Here is a 26,899-nt window from a genome sequence, read left to right as displayed (position 1 = left end):
TGCAGTATCATAAAAATAGATATTTAACGTAATTTGACCTTTACCGTGACCTAAATGCATGTCCTTGAGTTCTGGCGATCTCAAAAGTATCACCAAATGAATGGGCATCCCCAATTTAGTTGGAAATGACACCTATAAGTGCGTTTGAACATTAGATCCGGTGGACTGGCGGCCATTTTGGATTTGACCTCTCACGGTCCTCAGGTCAAATCTGACTTCCCTCCACATCTGAAAATAAACCTTATGGTATATACTAACTATGCTAGAAATTTCATGCTTTTCTCAAAAAATGCACAATTTGTTAAAATATGAGAGCTTATCCGCTGTACTACAGGGGGGGATAATGCTGTGAATAGCTGGCATGTGAACTTGTTCTTAAAATTGTGAAATTTAATGGAGGGGTTTAAATTGGTATTCGTTGGATCGGATGTGGAGTCTAGTTTCAACCTGAAGGGCTCACTTCGGTCGCTAACGCATTGTGGTGTCAAGACAGCACTGCAACTTGGGGAGTGAACAAGTTGCTGTTCTGCTTGGAGAACTGTTCCTGTTCAGGCTGGAGTTCCCCAAGGCAGTGTTCTGGGCCCTGTGCTTTTTCTGGTCTTCATCAATGATCTCTCCGACTCTTTGGAAAATCCTCTCTATCTCTTTGCTGATGTCTCCACTCTCTGCCGCTCCATACCTCATCCCTCAGATCGGCAGTCTGCATCCTGCTCACTCTCTGAAGACTTGGACAAAACCACAGACTGGTCGAACAAGTGGAACATGTCTTTCAATCCTGACAAACCTCACACTCTTACTATGTCTCTCCGAAAAGACCGACTGGACAACCCTCCCAAGGTCTGCCAGTAACTCTCTTCTGGTGAAACTACCAAAATCAAGACTCTCCTCACCTTCACTCTTTCATTCCTCTTGAACAAACTCCCTCAATCTCTTCAATTCCACTCCTCCCTCCAAGTCTTCAGAACACCTGTTCACGACCATCTGATATCTTCCCTCATCCAAAACCTTAATATTTTCTACCCCCGTTAATCCACCCCAAACCCACCTCCTTCAAATTCCCTGTTTTCATTCCTGAAATCCCCTGTAATGTACATCTTGTTTATCCTGTGTACCCGGCCCCACAGCCCTCTCTCTTCCACAGATCTCCTGATGTCCCTGTTCCCTACTGTTGCTCTGCTTCTTGTCTCCCACTCCCTTTATTATATGTTGTATGTGGTAGCTCTTATACGAGCCTCGAGTAAGTATACAAAGGTGGACAAGATAGCTCGTGGAGTGTACTAGCCTTTGAACTGTCATCTGGGTTTGATTCCAGACCCACCTATAAATCATCACCCTTGTGTTTTGCATCGATGAGTGGTTCATCCAGTAGAGGGACTTTAAGGTGGGCATCTCATGTGCTAGCAATGGAATATGGATAGGCAAGATGGGTGGGTATGTGCTGGGGGCAGAGCCTGGGTAAGAAACAAGGTAAACTTTTTGACCATGCAGACCTTGTAATTTAGCTTTTTTTTTAGGTGAATGGTGATAGGATTGCTCATTATATAACAACTTGTGTAAAAATGATGGGTTGGAGTTATTTTATTCGAAATATTCAAGGACACTGGAAGATATGACTTCGTAGCAAGGAACCACCTTTTGGTTTTTCTTTAGGTAATTATGACGTTTCGTAGCAAGGAAAAGCGTTATTTTAAAACATGTACAAGTAGATGGTATTCATAGAAATGACATGCTCTCCCACCACCCGTTCATCACTACTCTCCCACTCAGTCCTCACACCAACCCCCCCCCCTCCCGCCTCCTTACCCAACGACACCTACCACCCCTCACCCCAACTCCCCCTCGCACCACTCCCCCCCCCCCTCCTTGCACCAATCTCCCCCTCCTCGCACCAATCCCCCCCTCACCCCAACCTCCCCCCCCGCCTCCTCACCCCAACTCCCCCCCCCCCCATCCACCATCCCTCTTCACCCCAACCTCACCTCCCCCCCTCCGCCCCCCCTCATCACAACCCCTCTATCTCCCACCACTCACCCCAACGTTACCCCCACCCACCTCACCACAACCCCTTGCTCTCACCCACCTCACCCCAACCCATCCTCCCACCCGTCACCCCAATTCCACCTCCCACCCCTCACCCCAGCCGCACGTCCCTTGTTGCTGGAAATATTTCCCTCATGTGATATCCCCAGCTCCCTCTGGTTAATTTACCCATGCGAAGAGTGCTTTAACTTTAGTGTTGCCCAGGTGAAAAAGGAAATTGTAATACCCTCTGCTACCACCACCACTAGGTGGTGCTACACGGTACACATTTACATCAAAAATTTAGACCCTCCCCCCCCCCCCCCCCCCCCCCCGGGACCACAACATCCCCACGTGAGGCCATGGCCACATAGACTGTTACCTCTCCCCCCCAACACACAAAGTTTATAAATTTGAACCCTGAGTGGCTGTGGGGAAGGGGGTTGGGGGTGTGTGGGAGGAGGGTTGTGGTTGTTGGGGGTGGGTGAGAGGAAGGGGGGGCTGCCCTCTAAAATAGGTACTTGCCCTGCGCTCGTCGCGCGAAGCGAAAAGCAGGATTAGGCATTTGGGTGCGTACGTGCGACTATATATTTAAAATTAATTTTCTTGGCAACCTTTGGTCCGATTGACACGAAATTTTACCATAGGAGTGCCTCCCCCTGAATATTTTTCTATTTATAATTATGATGTCATAGGTCACGTGGTACGGACGCCATCTTGGAAAAACGTTACACCTCTATATCTCACAAACTGCTCGATGGAAAAAAAATGAAACATGGCTCATTGTCAAGTACTCCCCATGGGGAATAAGATATGTTGATGATGTCATCGGTGCCTTCATTATGACATGTTGGTTTTCCTCTTCTTCAACTGTTAGTCCGATGGACACGGAATTTGTACTATAGGAGCACTTCCTCCTGTATAAATTTTTTAAATGATAATTATGACGTCATAAGTCACATGGTACAGGCGCCATCTTGGAAACATTGAAAAACGTTGCACCTCTATCCAAAACCGCTCCATGGAAAAAATTGAAACATGGCTCATTGTCAAGTATTCCCAATGGGGAATAAGATATGTTAATGATGATGTCATAATTCAACAAGTATAACGCTTAATTCGATCAGTATTTTTTTTCTCTGCAATTCTTGGTCCGATTGGCACGAAATTTTCACCATGGAAGCACCTCCTCTTGTAGAATATTTTAATGGTAATTATGACGTCATAGGTCGCATGGTACAGGTGCCATCTTTGCAAAAAATGAAAAACGTTGCACCTCCATGTCTCAGAAACTGCTCCATGCAAAAAATTGAAACGTGGCTCATTGTAAAGAACTCTGCATAGAGAATAGGTATTGTTAACAACGAAGACGTCATTGGTGCCGTAATTATGACGTCATAATTTGACAGGGACAATGCTTGGTCTGATCAGTTTGAAATTTATTGAGCATGATCAACTCAACAATTACATTAGAGATTATAAACTTATGTCATTACTCACATGGTGTGGCAGCCATATAGGATCAAAAAAAACAACCTTTAAAAAACAGAAGAGTTGGCTCGCACAAAGTTGACTGTGCAGGGTTAAGTATTGTCGTGTCGACCCTGTAGAGAACACCTCAGGGTGACGGATGGACAAAACGAGCTTTACTCCGAGGCGTAAAAGCCGAACCTGGCAGGATTAACTCTTTGGTGCATGCAGGGGAGGACCCGAGGCCTTACCTGAACGGGTGGCCGCGACAGAGGTTTATTCCTCTCCCCACAAACGAATAAACAAACAAGACAGGAACGACAAAGAAATGCAATCAATACGGGGTTTATTTAAATAATGCAAAGTAACAGGGAGGGTGAGGTAAACTAAAAGTTGTAAATGAGGGTCCCTCCACACACTCAGATAAGAAACAAGGGCAAAATAAATGTTCAGTGTTGTGCAGCCACTTAGCGCCGTTCTCGAGAGTTTGGTATGGTTCACAGGTCCGCGTCCCTGCGCGGGAAAACACGAGTTGGCGCGAAGTCGCGTCCACAGCCAGCCACCCGCCACCGGTGCGAGGCAAACAGGCAAGAGCTGCTCTCTTGGTCCTTCTCGTTCGGCTGCACCGAGCTCCAACTGTCTCTTAGGCGCACCCCGCACGAAGAGCAAGCGACCAGGCAAGAGAGATCGCCCCGACCAAAACCAGAACAAAAATTGAGCAATTCAGGCGGAAACGTCCTTATCCTTTTCAGCCCGAGCTGCCTGACGTCACATCAATCGCCGAGTGCGATTGAATCACCCCATCGTTCCTCAACCACTCACAAAGCTCGGGGCATGGTTTCCTTTTACACGCGTCATCGAGGCGGAGCCTAGTCCTTCATCAAGAAGGTTCGCGTGATGTCTGTTGTAGGAGGGGCGGGGTTTAGTCTGAGCGGGCAGCTGTGGGGTTTTTGCTTGCCCTGCCGGTTTTGTGGGTGAATGGAGCATTCGTGGCATGGCCTTTTGATGAATATAAAAACGAAGGGCAAAATCACAGGCCAATTGCACACAGAGGAATTATTAACCATAAGCCCTACCTAAATAACACAATTCCACTCCTCCGTGTGGAGACACAAACGCTCTTACCCGGACAGTCGGCCTAACTTCATTTACATCAAGGTGGGTTATTCTTTTTCACGACACTCGGAGCATACTAATCTACACATTCTGAACTTCATTAAGGTATTTCATCCATAGCTCAAAAACATAACAGTATTCTATGAATACCATCTAGTTTTTTTGTTTGTTTGTTTAAAGTCTTATGATCACATTGGTATGATTCTCCATGCTGCCTTATCTCCTAGCAATTATTGAAGTTGGTTTAAAATAGACTACATGGCCAAAAGTATGCGACAGGCCTTATAATTTGTGGATTCGGCTATTTCAGCCACACCCATTACGGACGTATATATAATCAAACACACAGCCATGCAATCTCCATAGACAAACATTGGCAGCAGAATGGGCCGTACTGAATAGCTCAGTGACTTTCAACGTGGCACCGTCGTAATGGGCCGTTCACCTTTCAAACAAGGGCCTTTCAAACAAAGCCACCTTTCCAACAAGTCAGTTCTTCAAATTTTGGCCCGGCTAGAGCTGCCCCGGTCAACTGTAAGTGCTGTTATTGTGAAGTGGAAACGTCTGGGAGCAACAACAGCTCACCCACAAAGTGGTAGACCACACAAGCTCATACAACGGGACCGCAGAGTGCTAAAGCACGTAAAAATTGTCTGTCCTCAGTTGCAACACTCACTACCGAGTTCCAAACTCCCTCTAGAAGCAACGGCAGCACAACAACTGTTCGTCAGGAGCTTCCTGAAATGGGCTTCCACGGCCGGGCAGCCGCACACAAGCCTAAGATCACCATGCGCAATGCTAAGTGTCAGCTGGAGTGGTGTAAAGCTCGCCACCATTAGACTCTGGAACAGTGGAAATGCGTTCTCTGGAGTGATGAATCATGCTTCACCATCTGGCAGTCTGACGGACTAATCTGGGTTTGGCCGATGCCAGGATAACGCCACCTGCCTGAATGTATAGTGTCAACTGTAAAGTTTGGTGGAGGAGGGATAATGGTTTGGGGCTGTTTTTCATGGTTCGGTCTCGGCCCCTTAGTTCCAGTGAAGAGAAATCTTAACGCTACAGCATACAATGACAATCTAGATTAGAGGATTGTGTGCTTCCAACATTGTGGCAACAGTTTAGGGAAGGCCCTTTCCTGTTTCAGCATGACAATGTCCCCATGCACAAAGCGAAGTCTATATAGAAATGGTTTGTCGAGATCGGTGTGGAAGAACTTGACTGGTCTGCACAGAGCCCTGACCTCAACCCCATCGAACACCTTTGGGATGAATTGGAACACCGACTGTGAGCCAAGCCTAATCACCCAACATCAGTGCCCGACGTCACTAATGCTCTTGTGGCTAAATGGAAGCAAATCCCCGCAGCAATGTTCCAACATCTAGTGGAAAGCCTTCCCAGAAGAGTGGAGGTTGTTATAGCAGCAAAGGAGGGACCATCTCCATATTAATGCCCATGATTTTGGAATGAGATGTTCGATGAGCACATACGGGTGTGATGTTTGGGTATCCACATACTTTTGGCCATGTAATGTATTGTTGCGGATCTCCCGAAGCCCGTTCCCGTTACAAAGGGGGGGTTAAACCCCTTTTTCCCCCCTGGATCTTCGGGTCCGCGAGGCCGAATCGCCACTTCCGGAGCAAGCATGAAAAAGGGTATCGGGACAACTTCGCACGTACCTTTAACCCACGCTGCCACGAAAGCGGGGACCGAACCTCGCACAAGCCACGCATAATCGAGTACGCCCGAGCGGTATGCGTATCATGTGACTCGTGCTGTTACTTTTATGGAACCCGATTCGATCGGTTCTATTCGTACCATGTGAAGCCAATGGATGGAAGGGACGAGAACGGTCACGTTCTAGAACACGATTTACTTACACTGTACAACGATTCAGAATGAAGGAAAGGGGGCACAGAGCAGGCACTTAACAATGTTAACTTATCCCCAGAGACAGGCCCCACTCACTCACACGGGGAAAAGAAGAGAAGAAGTTCACGCGCCAAGCGCGCTTCGCCGTCGGTCGCTCCGGCGCAGCTCTCCGATGTTCGCGGCACGTATGCAGGCGAAGGCAGGCAGGAGGAAGTCGTGCGTCTGTGGCCCGGCACGGGTCGTCCTCTCGAGCGCCGATTAATACAGCGCAGGGCACGGGGAAAGTTTGTGTACAATCTCGTTCACCGCAATTCAACGCCCTTGTTCGGCGGTGCGTTCTCGTGTGTGCTCAAGCTCAACCCAACTCCAATCACTCTCACAGGGGCTTGAACTCATCTCACAGGGAACTAACTCAGCAATTAAAACTCACGATACTCTCCGGCTCTCATCTCAACTGCCAACTGAGGACTCAACTCATCTCAACTCTCGTCTGAGGTGGGGGGGGGGGGTTCGGAGCAGGGTTTTATGGCCCCGCCCCAAAGTCTCACTCGAATGTTCCAAACCCCGCCTCTGGTCGTCGTGGTTTAGCCACTCCCCTCGAGCCCTGATTGGCGGCTCGTTCTTACCGGCCACTCCTGCAGCGCCTCCCTTCGGCCTCGGTAGACTTGTTCAGGCATGCCACGTGGCATTTCAGCACCAAAAGAACACCTAAGCTCATTGGCCTATTCAACGCAAAACTAAACACAGGAAAGGACTACGCTTACATTCACTAAGAAATAACTGAACTATCGCGAGGCTTCATGTTGTGGTGCGTCGACCAACGAGGGGGAATTAACCTTTATTCCAAAACCACAACAGTATGTACACTTCTCCTTCCCAATACTATATTTAAGCGCTTCACGGCGGAATTGCCGCTTACTGTATGTGTTATTTTTTTATTTGGCATGGGGGCGGTGTACTTTGAATATTATTATTACTAGGGCATGCCCGTACTATATCTATATCTAAAATTATATCCCCCCCTCTATTTACATGAAATGGTTTGGTCCATGAAATGTTTTGGTCCATTCGCAGCGCCAAAGCGAACGGCGAACGCTTTACATGAAATGGTTTGGTGCATGAAATGTTTTGGTCCATTCGCAACGCCAAAGCGAACGGCGAACGGCTTGCGAGTACAGTGACAATCCCCCCGGGGTTTTAATTAGTTTTAAAACATCGTTTAACGCCAACATAGCGCCAACATAGTTTGCCGACGGGAAATAAATGAATACGCTCTCAAATGTGCCATCCGAGGCAGAGTGTGTCCGCCACGTTCGGCACACGCGATAGCTCGCTGCTCTCTGATTGGTTGAATCGTTTTTTGGACATAGCTCGGTAAGTAATTGTCCGATTAATATGAAACCTTGAAAAGGCACATCCTCGGGTCCCCAGCAATATACCTGGCAAGTTTAAAGTATATCGGACCCGTGGTTGTCGAGAAACAGCGGTCACAGACAAACAAACGTACAAACAAACAAACACACAGAGATTACTGGAATTATAGATAGATTAACGTTATTATTATTACGAAGACGATACAACTGTAAAAAGAAACCGAGGCTAATTTGTCTGAAGCGGCCTGAAGGTGAGGCATGAAGCCTAAACCGTATTGTATTGTGTATGTATTGTGTGTTATTTGTGTATGTATATGTGTGCGTGTGTGTGTGTGTGTGCTTTTTGTGTATGTATATATGTGTGTGTGTGTCGTTGGTTATCTCCATAATTTAGATTTTAGAAGGTGCAACGGAGTCCTCCCAGTTGTCAAAGTATCCACCCCCGCTTCGGTGAAGGATTGCGATTCATGGGCTAAGTTGTGAAATTTTGTTGTTCTCACTGTTTTGTTCCAAGGGCTCTTTTCAGTATCATCACCGAACCCCAGATTGCCTCCAACTGTAGTTTGCTTGTGGTAATATTCCCGGGGATGATTTTTTTAAATCTCAGTGAGGTTTTTCTTTATCATTCCTGTTGCTCCAATTATCACTGGTACAATTTCGATGCTTTTCAGCTTCCAAGATCTTTTGACCTCATTTTTGAGCTACTGGTATTTGGTCATTTTCTTGATTTATGCGTTGTTTAGGCCAAAATCGCAAAGTACTGATATCTCAATCAACAATGCTGTCTTTTCCTTTTTAATCCTGAGTACAAAGTCCGGACGCAATGCTTTGTTTTCTCTGTTCACACTCGATGGAATTATCAGGTCGTACGTGAGCATGACATCCTCATTGTTAATGATTGCCCTTGGTTAATGTTTCCATGAGTTTTCTCGTACTGGGATGTTGAAAATTCCGTTTGGCCATCTCCGAGAACAATGGACACCGACACGCGTGCGCACACCACACACCACACCACACCACACAACACACACACACACACACACACACACACACCCTTTTACAGTATCTTCCTGTTGCTTATGCACATCTTTTGAAAACATTAGCATGTTTTTCAAAACTCTTAAGACACCATATATTACTATGACTCAAACATGCAAGTTTTGCAAAACTATTAATACTGTTACGTTTGTGGGGGGTAGGCAATGATTACCTTAGTCCAGGTATAATTGTATAGTATACCATGCTCCGTATGTTACGATGATGAAGAAGAAACCCCATGTATCATAAGTAGGAAATTCGTTTAGACCGGATGTCGTGTAAGCATGTATAAATGCCCCCATGAGAGAGGTGGGGTTATGTTAATTAGTTAGGGATTAATGGTAAATCCCTTGTATGTATATGGCCTCTGTTATTTTTCCTCTGTTCCTTATGACAATGCACACACACAAAGCCAGGAAATAGTGCATTAAACGACACCAATAAAAACTAACCGGAAGCAGGACATTCAACCACCAATGATACCACCGATGTGTGATAACGTCAAGCAGGCAGGGCCGGGAGGCCACGCCCCAGAGAGCAGTGATTAGTGAGATTTGTTGAGCAACGAAGAGAGGGACTGGCTGATAGGAGCAGGCACGGGCAGCGGCGGATGTCGTCAGAGCCTCGAGTACAAAGGAGTTGGAGGGCCGACATTTTCTCTCTCTGCTTCGGGACAAACAAAAACAAAAAATAACAAATAGTGTTCTCGACATTTTCTCTCTCTGCTTCGGGATTTCATAAAGAACGGTGTCACTGACATTTTCTCTCTTGGCTTTCTCTCGCTTTCTGGATTTGGTGGTGAACGGTCGCCGATAAGCTCTCTGCTTCGGGATTTCTTAAAGAACGGCGTCACCGACATTTTCTCTCTTGGCTTTCTCTCGCTTTCGGGATTTGGTGGTGAACGGTTGCCGATAAGCTCTCTCTGCTTCGGGATTTCACAACGAACGGTCAAAGTTCACGAGCTCTCTTCACTTTCTCTCGGCTTGTGGACCAGAGGTGAATGGTCGCCGATAAGCTCTCTGCTTCGGGACTTTGATAGCAACTGTCGAGGTCTACTATCGCTTGCGTTGGAACATTGGTGCTGTGCAGTTGCAGTTGTGCTCTCGCGTGAGAGCAGTCTTGATGACCACGTGAACATTTTATAGCGCTCTTGCGCGCTCGGGGCCTGGACAATTGCCTACGGGGTTCAGGAGACGCTCAGAGCTAAGTGCCCAAACACACACACATTTTTACTTTTGTTCTTTTATATTTCCATTTGTGTTGTATACGAGTGTGTGGGGACATCCCATTTAGGAATCTTATTTTTATCGTACATTCTTTTGTTACCGGTATTTCTTCAATAAAGCCGGTATTTTTGTACATTTTGAATCCGTGTCGGTTTGCGTTGATTATTGCAGGTTCGAAGACGTCTGGTGGGACCCGGGAAGGTAAGTTCGTCATTCTACTTTCCCTCGCATGTAAAGAACACCGTCATTTTTGACTGAACGCCTCGGAGTGTAAGCTGTTCGACTATCTGTTTCCTTGGAGGATTTTAATCCTGATGAACACGACAATACAGTTTCATTAGTTTACATCAAAAATGACATTTTAAGTCTCCTTTTCAATTTATAACATTACAATCCTTAAGTTAAAAGCATATTTCACATCTTATTGTCCATTCAACAAAACTCCAAATTCGTATTTATTTTAGAAACGCACACGGCTCATTATTGATAATTATCAATTAATTGCTTTACCTACGTGTAAACCAGGTTGAAGGTAAATTGATAATTACCCCAGCACTGTTTTGAAGGCTGATTGTGCCGAACAAGAGCAGCAGTATGTGAAAACATGGAGCAGGTAGTTCAGCAGAGAGGACGTTGTGGTGGTCATGGTCGTGGTTGTGTGCGTTTGGAGTGGTGCTTGCCGTTTCATGATAACGTGTAATAACAATTGATGGGCATTGTCAGGGTCGAGGTGGAGGCGGGGGTCAAGAGCATGCAGTGATCTAGGCTGTCTGTTGTTTCTAATGAAACTAGAATCGCACTCGGTAGAGCGCATACCTCCACCAGGTTGACCCGTTTGTTTTGTATCCCAATGAAAAGCCGGATCTGTATTTGGACCTGGACCAAAATCGAATCGGCTTGTGCTTGTCACCTACCCAACTGAACCACCTTCTTTTGTCATAACTCGTCCACAACTTTGAGATATTTTGTTCACAGACAAACAAACAGACAGGCAGGTGTGAAAACAACCACCATCCAGGTAATAAGGGCAGCAATAGTTGACCACGTGATGAAGAGGTTTAACCATGAGCGAAGTGGGGTTGATGGTTCAGCCAAATATCCAAGTATTCCGCACAGAGAACCGTATTTTCATTTTCTTTGTATTTCTGTCCAAAGTACATCAACGTAAAATCTATTTTTCCATCATTATACTACAAGTGTTTCGACAGAAGGATATCCTGTTTGCTTTAGTTATTTAGTCATGATGACGACTTCATCTTGTTTGGATTATTAAATGAATGACGTTTCATTAAAATTTAAAGGGTTTTGCTTTGATGCAAGTTGGTGTTCTTTTGAAAGACAGCTCAATAAAACGGGACATACATTTGGAGTTTGACATGTCTAACTAGCTTTTGTAAATGGAGTTGGTGGTTTTGAGTTTTGCATTAACGGTTTTGAACACTGCGCGTGTTTGAAAAAAATGTGCGTAAGCAATAGAAAAAAAAACAACAACAATATAAATAGATGCAGATCAACAGAATGTTTTCACCTCAGACACATAACCCGGGTTCATTTTATTTTCGGGAGCAATCGAGGCAGCAGCGGTCTGTTGCCTATACACCACCCAAATAATAACAAGACGCCATGACAGCTTCGTAGGGAGTAGGTGCTTTTAGTTTAAAAACACAAATATATCTGCTAATTCAGCCATTCAAAGACCCTTCATGATGCAGCTGGCCAAGTCTGTGCAATGGTTGCCAACATATGGCTTTTTGTCCATGCTCTATCCTTTTAATATGCCGGGTATCAAAACAAGGAGTTGGATTGGTTCAGCCGGGGTTGGAATTGAACCGTTGACCTCCCAGACTCGGAGTGGACGCACTCACCATTACAGCATCTGATCGTAAGTAGTCCCCCAGTTAGTTTTACTTTTCTTCTTCTTCATCAAGCATTATAGAAATGAGTCATACAAAAAAAGGGCAACGTCACAAAGCCGACATACATGTTTTATTAGGTTACGAAGCAATAAATATGCTTTGCACGGAAAAAGATGTTTGCCCACCTTTTTAAATAGTTTATTTTACACAATTATAACATGTCTGTGTTATGTGCAGATACCGGAAGTACAAACGGCACCCTCTGAACAAACTTTATACAAAACCCACATTGTGGACAAACTCATTACTTTGGGTAGGATTTATTTGTGAAAGTGCTCCATCGCAGGGAAACGCACTTTTTTGTTACAAACTAAAAAAGAACAAACTAACAATAACCAACAGAATTGCTCATAACCGCATCAACCCCACTAAACAACCCTTTAGGCCAACGTCCACAAGTAGATTTGGCCAAAATACAAACAAATCGGTCTATTATATCCTACAAGTACCATTTTCCTCCTATGTGCACTTCATATACAGTTTCTGAAACCTGCCGGAGTAAAGACCATTTTTGCTTTGTTTTGACACTGGCTCTAGTTAATTTGGTGCAATCAAATGTAAGTATCAGACTGACGAGTTACATAAAGGCTATTGGTCGTTTGGCTGAAAAATGAACGTGGCGACAGAATGCATATCGTACCAAAAATCGAACAAGACCTCAACATCCCATCCCTACCCTTGTACTCATGAGCACTTTAAAAAAAAGTGCACTATTTCTCCCATTTAGCTACGAGTAGTGCAAGACATCCCAGAACTTTGGACTTCTGAAGAGTGGGATGCAGCTGCACATGCATGATAACATTGCAGAACACGACCCCTCACCCCCGCCCAATACCCCATCCATACATGCTGCCAAATAGCCAGGCATCATTCTGATAAAATACTCCAACATCTCCTTTTAAATGCTGATAGAGGGGGAAATATATAAAAAAATAAGCACAACAGCAACTTCTGGGGAAGAGTCATAGATAAGGGATGAGTGGGGAACAGTGAGGAGAAGAGTTCAGCAGTAAAGTGGAGTTAACAGCCATAGCAGAGAGGGGGGAGGGGGGGCAGAGTTAAAAGGCTTGCATTGGTGAAAGGTCCATTGGAAAGGATTACACGCAAACAGTCTGCAATGAAACTAGAAAGAAAAAGTGCTATTCAGGGACATTGTGTGACACACCAGTGACATCCTCGCCTGAAAACCCAACACAATCTTGCTCTATAGGTAGAAAATACTTAGACTGGTCTGGATTTGCAAAACGAAATAAGAATCGGTGCCAATCTCATTCTCAGATACTTGTATGCACCTGCGGGAGTGAGACGAAGCACCAAACGGACCCGGGTGTGTTCATCGGTTGCTGGTCAAACCCCAGCAACAGCTCTGATCCCTATTTCAGCAAAATTACAGGAAAATACTCACAAACACCAAAAATACAAACACCAAAATAACTGCCTTTTGGGTAAAACGTGTCATGGTTACACTGGATACACAAAAGGATGTGACCACATGTGGTTGGACCCAGAAAATCCGAAAAACCACTGGGATGACAACGCAGATGACAAGAGCCTGTCCGATACGCTCACAGTACATCTCCATCAATATACCGAGGATTCCACCTGTGAAGCCACCAAACAATTCCCAAGCAGAGTAAAACGGAACCTGGACAAGTACTCGCTCGCATGAAATGACGGCATTAAGGAGTCGCAAAATGTCCTCTCACACCAAAACTGCACTCGCACCGCGCTAAGCCGGTGCCCCCCAGCAGCAACAATCCCACATTGAGGGAGCAACTCGGCAAATTGAGTCCTCGAGTCCTCACGCGCATGCGCAAGCAGGCGATGAGCGACTGCTTCATTACCTCAGTGTGTGCGCAGTTTCCTTTGGCAGTAACATATGCTGTCGAGAAAAATGGTGTTTCGCGGAGCTTACTCTTCATCTTTTCCTCCAAATGAGTGTTGGGGTTTCTTATTTTAATATTAAAGGTACCAATACCATAAAGGTTCACTCTGGTAATCATTCACGTCACGTGGGTAAAGAGATGCCAAAACGCTCTGACATGACAAAGTCCCTTATCCTCACGGGGTCCACGTGCAATGCAAAAAAGAAATGCCACATTTTCTAACAAACAGAAATTACAACTTGCTTATAATAATTAAAATAAAAAAAAATTCTGTGGACATTGGTCGGGCTGAGTTTATTTATTTATTTATTTATTTATTTTACCAAAAACAACAAAATCCACTATCCTACCAAAAGCAACGGGACAACATCATCTCACAATGTCGTATACCCAAGCATCCCGCTATATTCCCACCTTGCCCACCGACCTCCCTCGTGCTGCCTTTCACATCCAAGAAGGCGGAGAACGCACGTTGTGCTGCTCTGAACGTCATCTACCACCAAACATGAGGATACAGTCGGGAAATGTATCGTCCTTTCGTTTTGTTGTTGCTGGTAGCACTGGGTAATTGTATTTTCTGCATTTTATGTAAACATTTCTTTCTGTTCCTCTTGCTTCTTATCCGTATAAGCCACGCTCCGTACTTTCATCACTTTAATTACTCTGTTCTGTTGCTCTTCGCGAATAATGGGCGAGGTATCACCAGCACCCTGGGCAAATATCCAAATTTGGCCAAATGGCCAAAAAAAGCACCCTGGCAAAATCCACTGGCCTGGCCAAATATCCAAATGTGGCCAAATGGCCAAAAATAACCCTGGCCAAATCCACTGGTCTGGCCAAATATCCAAATTTGGCCAAACGGCCAAAAAAATAACCCTGGCCAAATCCACTGGCCTGGCCAAATGGCCAAATATCCAAATTTGGCCAAATGGCCAAAAAAGCATCACCCTGGCCAAATCCAGCTCCAACCTATAGGGGGCACTGCAAAGGCACCGCTGTGCCCCTGCGATAACTGATGCCAACCCACAGCCACGTGCTGCATACGAACGGCAACGACATGACTTTCCTTATGCTAGTTTCTCTGAATGCTTTTATTGACACTCGACAGCTCCATGTTCCACGCATCTCCTTAACACGGAATAGCCCGGGGGGGGGGGGTGCTAAATTACCCCCCCCCCTGGTTTCTTCCTATTGCTGATGCGTTCCATAACACTCTCAGAAATTTTTGTCATAACTCTTTTTTTCCTTTCACCTCCTCAAACACTTCCTTTTTCCTTCACTCCCTCTGCTCCCAGCTGAATAGAAGAGCCGAGTAACACGTGACTCGCACATTGTCCTCTGCAACTCCACACACTCAACAAATCCTCGCTCACACTCAGACAAGATGTTTGAATACACTGCAAAACTGGGTTTACAAAAATGTGATCAGACCAGGATGGAGGGTTAGCGCGTGTCCAAACACAACAATCCCTGCACGGCCTGGCCAATAAAACAAGGCCTTCCGCACCATTGCAATCTCAAGGCAAGATGTACAGTTTGAAGGACTGTCACTCTCCCACTAGCAGTAAGTTGGTAGTCTCTCATTTTTTTACAAGCTTGGCCTTGCTCTTCTGACTCTTGCTTCTGCCTCCTGCCTTTTGAATGACAGCATTTGACAGTTTGACATTGTACCCTCTGCTCTTTGCCCGCAGCCGGCGTACATGACCTCCTTCACAACTTGCTGCACTCACGTAGGCAATGCATGGCTATCCATGGAACCCTCTACTTTCCTCTCCCAGTGGAAGCGTTTTGGGCTATGAAGTCTTGTGGTCCATTTGTCTGTCTGTCTGTATGTCTGTCCGCACAGAATAAATAGGATTTTCTCTGCAACCATTGGTCCGATTGACAGGAAATTTTCACCATAGGTGCAACTCCACCTGAAGAATTTTTTTAATGGCAAGTATGACGTCATAGATCACGTGGTTCGGCCGCCATCTTGGAAAAACCAAAAAACTTTGCACCTCTATATCTCCGAAAGTGCTGAATAGAAAAAATTGAGACATGGCTCATTGTAAAGAACTCCCCATGGGGAATAAAATATGTTAATGATGATGTCATAGGTGCCTCCATTATGATGTCATAATTCGACAAGTACAAAACTTCATCCGATCAAGATGAAATTTCTTAAGCGTCATGTAGGCATAAATAGGGGGAGAAATTTTTTATGACGTCATCGGTCACGTGGTTCGGCCGCCGTCTTGGAAAAACCGAAAAACTTTGCACCACTACATCTCCGAAAGTGCTGAATAGAAAAAATTGAGACATGGCTCATTGTAAAGAACTCTCCATGTGGAATAACATATGTTAATGATGATGTTATCATAAGTGCCTCCATTATGACTTCATAATTCGGCAAGAACAAAACTTCATCCAATCAAGATGAAATTTCTTCAGCATAATTTAGGGATAAATTAGTGGAGAAAAAAAAAAAAATGATGACGTCATCGGTCACGTGGTTCGGCCGCCATATTTGTTTTAACACAAAAGCCTTAAAAACCACTGAAAACACATCCTGGCGAGGGTCTGCAATATTTTATTTATCTTTCTTGTTCTTCTTTGACATTAACAACCGTTGTGATACTCTGGAAAACACTTTCTTTGTGCAAATGACGCCATTGTGTCGTACCGTGCCACATACCACTGACAGACACAAGGCAGCTTAGTCACTCTCTGCTGATCTGGGAACGATTCGATTTTGGTCTGCTACCTGGAGCATCCTTCCATATTGGCAAACACAACAGTCACACCGGATCTTTCTGCAAGGATCTTCAAATGAAAACACCAATGGGTTTCCATGGTCAGCGATTGCAAGAGGTTCTGTCACAATCAGCCAGAACTCATTCTGGGCTGACCATGTAATGAAATTATATGGCAAAGATGGCCTCCAATGTCAGCCAAAACTGGGAAACATGAGTCACTACTCACATCCCATAAGGCCTTTATTCATAGCTCAATGTAGTAGTGCTCTTCCCTATGGGCAGTCGGCCGAGCATCACACCTGTCTCCTACATTCTGTGGAATCTAAAGTTCTCAACATTATTGATATCTCTCATGACAAAGGCAAAGGAACAAGGCTTGTTTCTCTCCACGTAGACAAGTTGGTGACCTCCATTTTTTTTTTAACCTCTTCTTCTACAGTCAAGCTCCCTCAACTCTATCAGTGCTGCCCAGCTACTCCAAGACACATGCCTCCCCACCTCTTTTCCCTTGCTCTTCTTGTCCAACAGTGGCCCCACCATTGCCCTTTTACACTGTCATCTTGCTCTTCCACGAGCCCAAATCTTGTATTGAAAATGCTTCAGCTCGAGTGACACGATGATTATTTTGCCCCATTACAGCGTTGACCCTTAACACTAATACAGGCACTCCTCAATATACGAACTCCCGGTTAATGCACCTTTCGCTGATTCGCAATGAATGAAGTAACGAACACTTTTCACTATACGCCAAGTGTTACGGATTCGTAACTTCCGTTATTGTGGTTTTCACCCACTGGACGTGTCTCTGATATTATGCATTATTATTAGTTTCACAAGGTTTATTATTCACGAACGGTTATCAAAAGTTAAAAAGGATAACTGATTCGGGCTTTGGGCTTCGACCGAAAAAGCGAGATTCGGGCTTCGACCGGAAACAGGAAACCGAAGGAGAAGACAATGAGGTGAAGAGGAAGAAGCAGCGCGCACAAAGTCAGGGAGGACGGTGACGTCAGCGCTCGAGAACGAGCCAGGTTTACCGACAGCCGCGAGGGGATTTTGAGTTCCTGGAAGGGACATCCGGCGATAAGAATATTCGCTGGAGTGGAGAAATCTGCGTAGACAGATTTGGGGCGCTGAGATTCCGACGAATCCTTGCCTCGTCGCATCGGCTCAAGCCAGAGCCGTCGGCCATTTTGAACCCCGTGCTTCGGACACCTGTGAACGTTTGCTTCGTGTCATCTTCACCCCCAACATACTACCCTGTCAGGGATGAGTGGGTGAAACCGCTTCGTCTCCAATTACGTTGCGGTTTGCTGAGGGAGCGGTGAAGGTGCGCCTCTGGAGGGCGCCGTTGTACCGTTCAGCGGGAAGAGCACCCTTGCCCACTGTACACGCTTCGGATATCGACTGGAGAGCGAGATTCGGGCTTCGACCGGATTTCATTCCATCGACCGCTGGAGCGAATCCCATTCGCCTTGGGAAAAGTCATAGAGACATTGAGTGTCCGTTCATTTGCTAGCAGAGCAGTGAGTCACTTGACTTTATATAAGATATAGAGTGCACTCTTAATGGCCATTTGCTGTACCGTATTACCTGTGTGTGCCTTATTATACTAGTTTGTTCATTTATAATCATTGGTGTGGTTTCACTATTGATTTTCAACACAGGGTAAGATATTTTTCTGCCAGGGTTCCTCTCGGGGTTCGGAGGTTACTGAGACCAGGAGATTGTAGAGGACTCCGTAACAGAAATTGGGGGCTCGTCCAATTGAAACTCGTGGGCTCGAAATTGGGTCTTCGTCCGGGATATAAAATTCCTTAAATATCGTCCGGGATAGAATTCCCTAGCATTCCCAAATTTTCCAATTTTGGAATTTGTTCAACATTCCCAAATCTTTCAAAAAAAACCAAAAAAATTTTTTTTTTTGGGGGGGAAATTTCTTGTGTGAAGGTTAACAGGTGTTAACGGATAGCCACCACGGAGTTTGAAGCAGAGAGGTTTACAGCGACCCCGAGTGAGGCACAGTTCCGAGCGTTACTAAAATCGGAACTCTTGATATTGGGCAAACATTTTAGCTTGGAGGTCCGAGCTAAAATGAAGAAAACAGAGATGCAAACAGTGGTGATAGAATCTATGGTGGAACAAGGAACATGGAGAGAGGGAGCCTTGGATTGGTTACCAGAAGAACAAGAAAGTGTGGAGCTCCAAAAAACAGAGATGCAATTGAAGAGCCAGGAAAGGTTAGAAGACAAAAAAGCAGAGGAAAGGAGAGCTGCAAGAGAACTCGAAGCAGGGGAGAGAAGAGCTGAAAGGGAGTTAAAGGACCGTGAATTGGCGCGTCAGCAGGAAATTAAAGTCAAGGAGCTGGAGTTCATGAGAGAACGGGGGAGAGGTACCACCCATGCTGACTGGTTTGACAACTAGTCAAAACACATGGGATGTTGGCAGACATGTGAGGCTGGTTCCACCCTTCAATGAAAAGGAGGTAGCCAAGTTTTTTTTACACTTTGAGAAAGTGGCTCAAATGCTAAAATGGCCGGCGGAGTCCTGGACCATATTAGTACAAAGTGTTCTGGTGGGTAAAGCTCAAGATATTTATTCGGCTTTACCGATTGAGCAATGTGCAGATTATGAGGTAGTGAAGAAAACCATTCTAAAGGCCTATTAATTGGTCCCTGAAGCTTACCGGCAAAAATTCCGGAACGCCAGGAAGAGGGAGAATGAGACCCATGTGGAGTTCGCCAGAATGAAAGAAACCGTGTTTGATCGGTGGTGTGATTCAAGAGGAGTTGGGAAAGACTTCGAACTATTGCGACAATTGATCCTGGTGGAGGAATTCCAACAGTGCGTCCACGAGGACATTAAAGTACAGCTGGAGGAAAGGAAAGTACCAAAGTTGTATGAGGCAGCAACCATGGCGGATGACTATGCCTTAACACACAGGATGAGGTTCCATAAACCTAGCTTCCCACCTAGAGTTCGCACGGAGAGTTATGATACATCTGGTGCGGAGAACGAAGATTCAGGGAGGCGGCCTCGAGATGAAAATGAGGACCACTCTGATACCACGCCTTCTAGAAATCAGAAGACTGCGGTTCCAAGACAGACCTATCGTCCGGGGGGCTCGAGGCAGACCGCCGCCCCCATGCCTTGGCAGACCACGGGGTTCTCCTCCGGGCCTACTTGCGCTTTTTGCCATAAACCTGGACACTTGATGTCCAACTGTTATGCTCTGGGAAAGGAAAATCAGGAGCGGAGTTCGACTAGTACGACTCCGAATGCAATGGCCAATGTGAGAAATCGCCATCAAAAGAGTTACCAACCATTTATTTCAGAGGAGTTGGTGTCACTGGATGGAGACCCGACTACCCGGAAACCTGTTAGGGTATTGAGGGACACCGGAGCACATCAATCTTTAATGCTTGAAGGCATCTTGCCATTGTCAGAGGAGACAGCAACTGGTGATAGTGTTCGTTTACAGGGGATTGGTGACTGTGTTAGAGCTCCACTTCATGCCATCCAGTTGGAGTCCGATGTGGTGTCAGGACCGGTCACCATAGGTTTACAAACCACTCTTCCTGTAGAGGGAGTATCTGTTGTTATCGGGAATGATTTGGCCGGTGGTCAAGTTTATGGTAACCCGATGGTTGTTAAAAAGCCCAGCAGGGAAAATACCACCACACCAGTTAGGGATGGCGACAAAGGTAGCAAGTTATTTGTAGGGGGCCTGAACTTCAAAACAAAGGAAGAAGTTCTGACCTCTGTCTTCAACAAATATGGACCGCTTTTGGAAGTGCGGTTGGTAAAAGACAGGGAAACGCAAAAGTCAAGAGGGTTCGGCTTTGTCACGTTTGCAAGCACAAAGGACGCCAAAGAGGCAGAGAAGAATTGGAATGGCAAGGATTTGGAGGGTCGGACCATAACAGTAGGGAAGACATTTCATAGGTGTCGTGGGGGCTACAGAAGAGGACAATGGAGGAGTAGTGTTGGTGGTGGCTGCAATCGATATTATTATGGAGGCTCCCGGAGTTACGGCAGCTCCCGAAGGAAGGATTATCAGAGTAGTGGCCGAGAAGGAGACCGTTATTCACGTGGCTACAGTGACAAGTGGTCAAACCGTGATTATTAGGAAAGTTAGAAAGAATGGAAGCACTGAATGCTGCGGAGCAGCCGAGACAAGATTCCTACACGGATTAACCGTTCCTAAAGGCGTCCATGTAGTGAACTTTCCTACACGGACTAACCGTGAACTCCACGTTCCTAAAGGCGTCCATGTAGTGGATATTCAGCTCGGCCTCCCGGGAAAAGGTGCTATCGATGGGCTTGGCTTGACTTTGGATATTTGATCAACCCCTTAACCTTCATTCAAGAAAAACTAAAAGTAAAAAAAAAAAACATCAGAGGGTGATGAGATGGAGTTTGGCTTTGAAGGAGTTCAACTTGGAAATTGAGCACGTAAAGGGCAGGGACAATGTCGTTGCTGATGCTTTGTCCAGAGTGAATTAACTTTGGAAATCTCTGTGGGTTGTGTAAAATTTTGTTGCTTTATTTTTGGGAACTATGGATTGTTGTTGCTCACAGGAATTGATGATTTGGGGGTGAGCTTACTTTGGTTTGTGTAAAGAGTTTTGCCTACAAAGAAAGTTTTCACTATGTTCAAACTTTCTTTCTTGAGGGGGGGAAGTGTTACGGATTCGTAACTTCCGTTTTTGTGTTTTTCACTCACTGGACGTGTCTCTGATATTATGCGTTATTATTAGTTTCACAAGGTTTATTATTCACAAATGGTTATCAAAAGTTAAAAAGGATAACTGTAAGTGAAACAGGAAACCGGAGGAGAAGACAATGAGGCGAAGAGGAAGAAGCAGCACACGCAAAGTCGGGGAGGATGGTGACGTCAGCGCTCGAGAACGAGCCAGGTTTACCGACAGCCGCGAGGGGATTTTGAGTTCCTGGAAGGGACATCCGGCGATAAGAATATTCGCTGGAGTGGAGAAATCTGCGTAGACAGATTTGGGGCGCTGAGATTCCGACGAATCCTTGCCTCGTCGCATCGGCTCAAGCCAGAGCCGTCGGCCATTTTGAACCCCGTGCTATGGACACCTGTGAACGTTTGCTTCGTGTCATCTTCACCCCCAACATACTACCGTCTGTCGGGGATGAGTGGGTGAAACCGCTTCGTCTCCAATTACGTTGCGGTTTTCTGAGGGAGCGGTGAAGGTGTGCCTCTGGAGGGCGCCGTTGTACCGTTTGGCGGGAAGAGCACCCTTGCCCACTGTACACGCTTTGGATATCGACTGGAGAGCGAGATTCTGTCTTTTAAGATATTTTTCTGCCGGGGTTCCTCTCGGGGTTCGGAGGTTACCGAGACCAGGAGATTGGAGAGGACTCTGTAACACAAGTGTTTTCGCTGATACGGATTTTCTACTCGCCTCACCCACCATGTCTAAAGGGGCAGCGCATGTGCTGCGACGGTGAGAACATAAGGGGATTATTCCATTGTAAAGTGAAGTGTATGAATATAATACAGTACTATTGCAATGCAAAGTAACATCCACTAAATGGGTTGTTATATTTTTAGCTCATCTGGACTTTGAGTGAGCCCGTAAACACTTCAGTCATTATTGCTTGAACCAACCAAAGGATTTTGATGAAACCTGGCGACAAGCTTCATATCTGGTGCCTAACAAAGGTGTATTGCCCGCATCGAAATCTGCGCTCATTAATGGGTGTATCCGGGGGTTTTTTTTGACCCACCCAAGATAGCTATTTTCTCTTTTCCAAAACTACACACAATTTCAACGAAACTTTTGATGTTTTTGATGAAACTTGACCACAACCTCCATCACACGTGATGTACCAATTTTGTTCACGACATTAAATAAATCAGGGTCTGAGGTGATGCACGAGAGGTTGACCCCCCAAAAATAGGTATTTGCTCTCTTCTCTGAGACTACACACACAATTTCAATGAAACTTGACCACAACCTTCATCACTCGTGATGCACCAAAGTTTGTTTTAAATTGGTCAAAGACAAATTAATAATTTGGTTAAAAGGTCAAAGGTCAGCAATACATAAAATCGTCAACTTTCATCCAATTGACCAGAAATTTTAAGAATTTGCATACTGGGTCACTGATTGGTTCACTAATCAAAAGATAGAAGCTAATGTTTTTGGTTTTTTTAGAACAAAAGGTCAAAGGTCAGCATCACATCAAATCATAAAATTTAAGATTTGCTTATTGGGTCACTGAATTGGTTCACCAATCAAAAGTTCGAAGCCGATTGTTTTTAGATCAAGAGGTCAAAGGTCAAGGTTGCATAGAATCACGAATTTTGATGTATTTTTTTTTTTGGCGTTTTTGCCATGTTTCGTATACGGAAGAAGAAGAAGAAGTCTAATTACAAAGCAGATGTGGACGGGATTTGCATTTCCAGATGCTTTCTATTGTTTTTTTCTATTTAGTTGGGTTTGGTTTGGTTGCGTGAGATGTCCAAACATCAGCCTCCCAGGAACGCATCTTCGATTTATAAAACTGTGTATGGGAAAAGCTCTTTCGCTGTACACACTTCCTTCATGGAATGCATCGAGTTCGTATAGCAAAGAGTGCCAGTATACACTACAAGTTTTGATAGGTTGGAAGTGCGATTCTCCAGCATTCCTCATAAAGTGCATAGACTAGTTTAATCAGACCGAGTGTCATCAAACCTATGTCTTCACTTCACTCCAACCTGCTCCAACCAACCAAGAGTGTCTTCACTCCAACCTGCTGAGGATACTTGGGTTTTTTGGAGGGAGGAGTAGGGTTTGTTCATCTACTCAACTATGCTCAAAAATAGTGATGCCTACTACGTGAGCTTTTGGCTGCTCAAATTGCAAGTAATGGGTCTTGTATGAATGGTGGTTCATTGTAAAGACTTTTTCTTAAGTGCCAGGCCCAACAACAACAAGGGTTTGCGACATATTCTAGTATCGTGCTGCACTCTCGAGTTTCGGATGGGAAGCATCATCTTCCAAATTCATCCTTGGTTCTTCCATCACATTACACAGATCTTACCATTGGACTTGAATAAAGTTTACCTGGAGTGCTCACTACACAAAACCCGATACACCCATTTAAGGTCCCAGGATAGCCATTCATTGCAGCACACCAGGCGATGCTCTACATTGGGCACAATGATCAAAGGTTTTGTGCAGCTCTTCTTCTGTCATATTCCATAGAATGCCAGGCGCAACAAATTGCAATGGTCATTGTTTTAATGGCCATGGTTGGCGTTACTCTCTCATGACATCACTAAACAGGGTTCACTTGATGGCGAGGCTAGTTGAAACCATTGCTGACGGATATACCAACTTTGGCTGCAGATTATTATTCCTCATTGGAACATCATGAACACTTCTCAAACAAGGTGACAATCAAACTGAGCAATGAGACTGGTCCCTGACTATTTCTACTGTCTGTTATTGATATTAGATTAAATTCAGACAAGTGTGAACAATCTTCGACAATAATGACGTCTCCTATGACCTGTACTCAGAGGGTACAACCATAATTACTTTGTACTCTTATGGAAACCAGATACATGTCAGTGGCAATTGCTGCACACAAAACGATACATGATAACAGTTGAAGCCAAATAAAAGAAAGGAAACCTGGAGGGGATTACTGACGAGTTAAAGCTGAGACCTCCAGCCCATCAAGAGGTGCTGCCTTTATTCGCAAGATTTAAATTTAGATTTTGAGGCAAATTGTTTCCTAAGCCTTGAAAATTAGCTCCTTTGGATTCCAAAGATACAGCGTAAACAACTGACTTCAATTCTCCATCCGTTCAAACACCAAACCAACCCCCTTCAAAAAAAATAAAAACAAATGCTTCCGACAATAAAGGCTTTGATCATGGTTGTGGATGGGGGTAGAGAAGGCAGAAGACCTTATGGTACACAAAGGGTAACTTGTCCTATAGATTGTTGGCCTATGAAAGCAGCTATGAAGTCAGTTCGAAAAAAATAAAATAAAATTAACGAACTCGAACGTTCACCACTTAAATATTTTAAATTGTCACAGCAAAAACCTCTGGTGCAAAGAATCAACCCCTATGCCTGCCAACATCAAGCTCGTTAATGACTACGAAGGGTAAAATTGTCTTGTTCGATGAAACGAGTTTAAACAGCGTTGGACCGCAACACTGACACCACAAAATAAGAATAAAAAAGACATGTGTAAGGTAAAAGGTCAAAGTGTAATCCACACGTTGAACTAACTAGACATATATTTAAAAAAAAAATTCTCAAAACTTCAAGTATGAACCAAGATCCTTTAGAAACAGCTCGTATAAGGCCACAGTAATTGCTCTGGTGTAATAACAAAGATAAAAAAAGTTTAATTATACTTATTCTTTCCTATACAATAACGGTTATGTAAATCAGCAGAGCCATGGGTTATCACAATAACAAGCAATAGATAAAAGTCTGATTATATGGATTAAGCAGTTAAGTTTGATGCCAAAAATAATTTATTGTTCAACCGTTAGGAAGAGAAAGTTCCTTTCGCCAAATCCAGATGCGTTAATATAATGGATTGTCCGTTCCCCAAACTCGACTGCAAAACATTTGCATTATGCACTTCCAATGGCCCAAGAACCTGAAACTTTTATCCAAATTTCAAATCGACCGCCAAGTGTGGCCGGCGAACGAAATAGAGGTACTGTGCTCGATCTCTCCACCAAACCCATGTCTATCCCAAATGCCTGCAATTGTTTCTCCGCAACTACGTTGGGGGAAAAAAAACGAATGAAGCTGCTGCACAACTTGCACCGTGCACATGATCAGCCCATTACGCAGAGGATGGAAACCGTACGGTGCCGTGTCGATTGGGAGGTAGAGATCCGTGAAATAAGAGGTACCACATGGGGAGGGGCAACAACAAAAGGGTGGAGACAGAGAGAGGAAAACGCATTGTAGTTTCGTTCGAAAAAAAAACCGATAACCTTAATTTCATACAATTAGGTTTCCATAATAGTTGCCTGCAATTCCTGTTAACCTCTCAGACTGTGATGACCGATACATCTGGTCAATGCAAAGGCAAAGCGGCACTAAGTGTATAAGTTATGTTTTTGTAATTTTCCTAAAGAGTGCAGAAGATGAGAAGAATTTTAGTTGCAACATCTCAAAAGAGGAAGAACGGCATTGACGGAAATATAAAGCAAGTGCGTACGCAGGTTTGTGAACTCAAGTGGAGTAGGATGATGATGATGATGATGATGATGATACTACAAGTAACAATAGAAAGAACAATTCTCTGATGGTTATGTCATTGAAAGAAAATTATAGTTTACCAGCAATAACTCCAGAAAAACAAATCGGCTACAAACAAGGAGGCATTTAGAAAGATGAGAACGGATGGACATAATGTACCGGAAGTGATTGAGAACGAGAGCAAAAAAATAATTGTTCGTTGTACCAACATGAAGGAACAAAATCTGGAGAAAACTGAATTTGGGCATAAAATTGTCAAGATGAATCGTTAGAGTGTCGCGAAAGAGAAGTGCCACCATCATGTGGTATGGAAAGGGTTACAGCATCAGCTGATTAGGAAAAGATATACCAAAGAAGTTAAAAAAAATAAATAAAAAAATGAACAAAGCAGGAACAAAAGTAAGGACGCTTGGCCATGCTTGCATTTTCTCAGTCGCTTTCAGAATCAAGGTCGGGTGGACTCCAGTTCTGTGCACTGAGAAGGCCTTGCTGCTGGGCATGCTCTAGTAGTGCTGTATGGCAGAAGCAATACTGATCAGCTGTTTGGATGCTGAAAGCTCGCTGCGAACGCATTCCACGGACTGTACCGTGAATATCCACTGTGCCGCAGTCAGCCAGGCGTGCCAGACATATGTCCAGTGTGCAGAATGTGCCTGGAGATAAGAAGCAAATGAAAACAATTTAGGGACGATAGTTTTGTACGAAGATCAACAACCGCAACGTTTATTGTAACACCACAATTTGGGACCACAACACGAGTGTTCATGTCGTGGGCCCGTCAAGCCTTTGTCTGTGAATCCTCTGCCATCTTACACTACTGATACAGCATGGGCTAAAACTCGAAAGCTGCAGTAATGTTTCTCTCTCGATGTGAGAATTGGTGTGACCAGATGTTCTCGGAACCGACACGTGCGGTCTTGTCTTCAAATGGCAAAGCAAGATTCGATCACAAAGATGTGATAACGTGGATGCCTTCTTCTCAGCATGC

The 26,899-nt window shown here is 44.7% G+C and overlaps 1 protein-coding gene across 1 annotated transcript in view; it reads right to left on the bottom strand.

The window, feature by feature from the left end:
- Window positions 1-12,081: 12,081 nt before the first annotated feature.
- PTPN9 (protein tyrosine phosphatase non-receptor type 9) overlaps window positions 12,082-26,899 on the bottom strand; it is a 134,471-nt gene continuing 119,653 nt past the window's right edge. The window contains exon 13 of the mRNA XM_068107988.2: window positions 12,082-26,564. Within this exon, the coding sequence (XP_067964089.1) occupies window positions 26,341-26,564 (224 nt within the window). The 3' untranslated portion in view covers window positions 12,082-26,340. The remainder of the gene's footprint in view (window positions 26,565-26,899) is intronic.

The sequence above is a fragment of the Myxine glutinosa genome, chromosome 2 (genome assembly GCF_964187855.1).
Source record: "Myxine glutinosa chromosome 2, kmMyxGlut1.1, whole genome shotgun sequence".
Lineage (NCBI taxonomy): Eukaryota > Metazoa > Chordata > Myxini > Myxiniformes > Myxinidae > Myxine > Myxine glutinosa.
Note: the sequence above shows the minus strand (reverse complement) of the source record. Positions and strands in the feature narration are given on the sequence as shown.